The 5,455-nt window shown below is 38.3% G+C and overlaps 1 protein-coding gene across 2 annotated transcripts; it reads right to left on the minus strand.

Moving 5' to 3' along the window:
* Positions 1-1,906: 1,906 nt before the first annotated feature.
* Positions 1,907-3,724, minus strand: LOC112167266. Of its 2 annotated transcripts, none has more exons than XM_040505395.1 (2): positions 3,208-3,724; positions 1,907-2,568 (listed from the first exon to the last, which is right to left on the minus strand). In XM_040505395.1, exons 1-2 carry the CDS (start codon positions 3,470-3,472, stop codon positions 2,549-2,551), a joined length of 285 nt encoding a protein of 94 aa, XP_040361329.1. In that variant the 5' UTR covers positions 3,473-3,724; the 3' UTR covers positions 1,907-2,548. The 2 variants fall into 2 exon arrangements, with proteins under 2 accessions (XP_040361329.1, XP_024160036.1); XM_024304268.2 differs by having other exon boundaries at positions 1,907-2,673; positions 3,208-3,721.
* Between the last annotated feature and the right edge of the window lie 1,731 nt (positions 3,725-5,455).

Consider the following 5,455-nt stretch of genomic DNA (forward strand, 5'->3'; position numbering starts at 1 on the left):
CTTTGACTCTCTCAGGCTCTCAACCCAGACGAGCGAGACGAACCCAGAAACATCTCGTCTTCGATTTTTGTTGGCCATCTGCGATTTGGTTGATGCAGCTCCACCTGGGACTTGGTTGATGCAGATCCGTCTGCGACTTGGTCAATGTAAGCTTTCAATCCTTTCATTTTTCTCGCTATACTCTCATCACTTTGCAATTTTCTGTGAAATCTGACCACTTTTTCGGTTTTTCCTTTTCGTTTGAACCCAGTCTTGCAGTGAGTGCAGTCCAGCGACCATAGCCTGTGATTTCGAGTGAAATTGTTAAGCTCCAGAGTCCATAGCATGTGATGCTCGTGAGCAGTTCGAGTGAAATTGGTAAGCTCCAGAGTCCCTTGAAAGCTGTGGTCTTTGAAGTGGGTTTATCGAATCCCTAGTGATTGTTGAGATTTGATGCCCTAGAGTTAATTCTGCTACTTTCAATTCATTTTAGTTTGAGACTTTCAATTCATTTTAGTTTACTGCAAATTGATGCAGCTGCATTGTTATGGATGGACTATGGACAATCTATTGCTTATTTTTATTTGCTGCAGTTTGCGCTGGAATATGTATAATTGTATGTTGTTGCATACTTGCAGCTTTGCATTGTTCTACAGTTTTGCAGTTTGTTACTTGGTTCTATTGAACTGTTGTTTGACAGTTAGTTGCTTTCATGAGTTTCATGCTTTGATAGTTTGAGAATTGTTCGAAATTGCTGATTTGCAATTATGATGTTGAATTGTTGATTGTTATATATGTAGATAATGTTGAGCATGAATGAGTGAATAGATTGTGGCATTGTGCAATGTTGAGTGTGTGTCTGGAAAACAGGAAACAGGAAACTAAAAATGGCTGGAAAGTAGTATTTCATGCCAAACTGACAGTTTGGTTAACATAGGAACCGAGGAACCGAACTAGGAACCAAGGAACTGAAGAACCGAACTAGGAACCGAAAACCGACCCGAACATAGTCGGTTCGGTTCTACCTCGGTTCTTGATCCCAAAAACAGCAAATCCAAACTGATAAGCAATAGTCAATTTCGGTTCCGGGTTGAGTACTACAAACTGCAGAACCGACCCGAGACCAGCCCTAGCATAAAGGTTGCAAATGAAGAAACTAAGTGAATGAAGAGAGATTATTCAGAGCACCGTCGTGCACTTGCACCAACATAAATGAATGGTTAGATTGCATTAAATACACTTTTTGTTTATTAAAAATAAAGTTTATAATAAATATCAAGGGTTGAGATTATTTTATAAGGGTTGGATCACTTATACCGTCGGTGCATAAAATAATTTCCAGTGAATGAATCGTTTTTTTAAATGAAGTTTGATAATCAAAGAATAAGATACTTTATAAGGCCAACCTGCTCCTTCACCTAAGTATGACTACCAAACTACATAGTTCATCTTGAAGGTCTTAATTGCTACACAAAGTAATCAATTTGTTCGTAACAATCGAATGACTAACGACCTTCAATTTATTTTTTAGTATCTCAAAAATCACTAAAAAGTGCAGACCAGTTGAAAAGATAATGTTTAATGGGTTGACTCACAACGAAGATCCGTCGGTCACAATTCGGAAACAACAAACCCAAGAGACCATGTATTCTTTGCTATACGAGGCCCAAAATAGCCTATGATACATTGTTTTCTTTTCTCCTAATCGGACCTGAAGAATCCAAGCCCAAAAAATTGGAACTACAATAGAAAAGGCACCTATTTTTAATTTAATTTAATTTTTATAAGATTTCACGTTAAAATTAATGTCCATAGTTAGTATTTAAACCTCCAAATATTTAGTGTATTTATAGATAGGTTGGATAATGTCTGATGTTTGAAGAACTAGAATGGTTGCAATCAGAGAAAAAAATAAAAAAAAAAAAAAAAAATAAAACCCTGTGTATATGCAATGGGTGCCCAAAAGCATTCTACAAGTTCACGATACATCTCTGCCTTTCTATATCCCCCTCTTGTAATACCCCGATTCTCTTTTGCCTTCTTTGGGCCAAAGTTAACTAAAACCAGCTGAACCTAAGCATCCTATAGCATTAGCTAGCAAAATGAAAACAAGAACCAAAAACCAACCAAAGCACGCACTAAGCTTAATTTACATGATACAACACTCACGCACCATCACCTCCTTGTTCGTTTCCTCGGCCTCCCTGCACTCCCCACCTAATCCGCCTTGCCATTGTCTCTCCCCCTTTTCCGCTTCCAGCAGCCGCCGTCTCTGGTTTCTTAGGCGGCCTCCCGACCCCTCTCTTCCCCCTCCCACCACTCTCCTGACCTCTTCCCCGATTTCCACTAGAGCTACGAGTCACCCTCACTTTCCTCTCCACCTCCGTTTTCTTCCTCTCAGTTCTCTTCTTCTTCTTTTCTTCCTCCACCTCCTCCTCCTCTTCTTCATCCACCATGCTATCCTTACTCTCATCCTCCGAAACATCCGAAGAGTTCTTACCCCGCCCAACTCCTGTCCTACCATTCTGCTTCATTCTCTTCAAAATGCTCGCCGCGCCTTGCTTCTTCTTCACGTCTTCTTTCTGCTACCTAGAGAGAAAATTCACTACAGTTGCAGAAAGACCTGTGGATCCCACTTATTTGCACTCTTACATCATCAAAATCCCAACTTTAGATGATTAAAGGACAGTTGAGCTGAGCAAAAGCAAAATTATAAAAACTCTAAAATCAGCAAAAGTAAAACAAAATATGAGTTATTCGATAATGTTAAATCACATCTCAGGCACAACCAATCAATGTCCTTGATACCCAAAGGATATTCATATACTAACACACACACTAACTTCATTCAAAAATGAGTTAGATCACTTCTACTAGTAAGTAGCAACTACACTCAACTCGTCGATCTGCATCATTCGAAGAATCAATCTAGTAACTACCACAAGCTAATATACTTTCACCTAAATAACAAGTATGGATTGTTCCTAGCACACAATCAACAGATCCACAAAATCAAACCACCACCAATTAAACAACCAAATCCGGAAACTACCCACATAAAAAATCTGTCCTTTCTTTCACAACACACGATCCATCAAAAATGCAGCAGCACACACATTGTCTATACAACTCTCAACCATAAACACACTTGATCCACCAAAAAGAACTAAACACGGAATCTAATCACTACCCACATATACAAAACAAACACATACAAGAATCCCATACCTGCAGAAGAACCCACAAGCAAACTTCTATTAGCAGACAAATTCTCAGAGACCCATTTGCACACAGAAATCACATCCTTGATTTCTGAAAACCCAGTAAGAGAAGCCTTTCCAGTTGACCTTCCAACTCCTCTCATGTCAAAAGTGACAGCTTTGAAACCTTTCTCAGCTAACCCTGCTGCTATGCCTCTCCAAAGGCCTTGACAGCCACCCAGGACAGAGTAGGGATGGACCAGAACCACCACAAGATCATTGCCCTCCTTCATTTGATGTTGTTGTTGGTAGCTCTGAAGAGCCTTGTGTTGAGCTTGGCTCCATCACTGGTCTCAACTCTCAACTGTGCAGGTCTAGACTGTACAGTTTGACATTAGAGAAATGGGGTTCTGGGTGTTTGTTGGGAACTAAGAGTTCAAAGTTGTGTTGGGCTGGTGGTGTTGTTGGGAATCAGGGTGAAGGAAACTGGTTTATGTCGTTGGGAATTTTTGTGAGAGACGACGAAATGCGTCGGTAGAAACTGCTATATTCGAAACATATTTATGTCGGGGCAAAAACTTTGTTCAACCCGGGCCGAAGGAGGAACTCTTTAAGTGTTGGCCCAATACAGCATGCCCGGTGAGTCACTATGTTCTACTGTTCAGTGGGCCTGACGACATTACGTTCTGCACTGATATTCAGACCGGCCACGTGGCACGACCGTCTCATTGAAGATTTTCTGTAAAATGTAGCAATTGTAATTTTTCTAATACAGATCGATGCTCGAGGTGTTCAACTCATTGTTGGCTCGACAACTTTTGCTCGCAAATTAAACAAGCAAAAATCTGCCTTAAAATTAAGTACTTCAGAAATCACCGGCCGATTTAGATTCTAATATGCGGTTTATAAAATTCGTAAATAACAAAAAGCGATGGTTAAGTATCGACTCATAAAAATTGAATATTCTAATGATATAGTTAAATAATTTTAAAAAGACAAAGTAATTAGCTGATGATTCTACGATTTGTAATCAAAAAAGAAGATATCGTTTCAACGATTCTTTTTCTATAAAAAAGAGATTGAGGTGAGTGACATCGTAGAGGAAATGTAGTCTAATCTGGTGGAATAATGCAGAAAAGTCTCATTTTCAAACACACTGAAGTCGCATTCATAAAAAGTCAAACTATTCCAAAACTATCTTCTCCCAAACCAAATTATCTGGTGCTAAAGTCCCATATATGCACAAAGTAACTCTTCAAAAGTCTTTGTTGCTTATTTTAGACTACATTAACTCGACCACTAGAGAACTAGTAGACTTTTAAGTTTTTTGTCGGCAAAAAGATACTTATAAATATAGGGAAAAGACTCTAATGAAGAACTTTAAAATGAGGACTAGTTGATGATTTTCTAATCAACTGTTTGGGAGATCCGCTTTTTAATTACATCTCAGCAAATCAACCGTTAGATGTTTAGGTATGCATTAGTAGATCATTTCTGAAGATTTTCTTTCTAATTTGCTAGATCAAATTAATAGACGAACGAAATTTGTCAAAATCTGAACCGTTTATGTTTATAAATGATAATTCAAGATTATGAATGCCTTAACGATTTTCAATTTGGTTGAAAATTTGCAGAAATGCTATGCTTATAAATATCTAAATATCTAACGATTGATTTATTAAAATGTGATCGAAAAGTGAGTCTCACAATCATTGATTAAAAAGTCTTCAACTAATTCTTATTCTAATAGTCCTCATTAGAGCCTCATCCATAAAATATAGATGAACTTACTAAACTATGACATATAGATCTACAAAGAAAACATGTTACTACCATTTTCAGTCCTCTATTCTCTTGCATTATATCCACAAAATATGCATTTGATCAAACCAAGTGCAGAACTCTACTCTTCTTCACTCTCACACTGTATTCTCCTCCATTAAATTGGACTCCATCTAATTGTTGCAGTTGGGAGGGCATTACTTGTAATCAACATGGTTTGGTCACTCATCTCAGCTTATCCTCAAGAGGGCTCGAAGGAGTGTTCTCTCCTCATCACTAGTCAATCTCACACATCTCACTTACCTCAATCTGTCTCACAACTCACTTTGTGGTCTTTGGATCGACCCGAATTCTTCTTGCCAATGAATCGTCTTGCTATTCTTGACTTGTCCAACAATCAATTCAATGGTGAAACTCCATCTTCATTCTTCTAAAAATCTTTTGAGTTCTCAAGTTTCAATGTCAGCAACAATATCTTCACTGGGTAGTCTATT

This window comes from Rosa chinensis, chromosome 5, assembly GCF_002994745.2.
Source record: "Rosa chinensis cultivar Old Blush chromosome 5, RchiOBHm-V2, whole genome shotgun sequence".
NCBI lineage: Eukaryota > Viridiplantae > Streptophyta > Magnoliopsida > Rosales > Rosaceae > Rosa > Rosa chinensis.

Excerpts from the sequence above, each read along its gene's own strand:
- LOC112167266 (XM_024304268.2), bottom strand. The coding sequence starts at position 3,472 with ATGAAGGAGGGCAATGATCTTGTGGTGGTTCTGGTCCATCCCTACTCT. Across the intron at positions 2,674-3,207 it reads GCTTGTGGGTTCTTCTGCAG|CTCAACTGTCCTTTAATCAT; the intron begins GTATGGGATTCT and ends GCTTTTGCTCAG.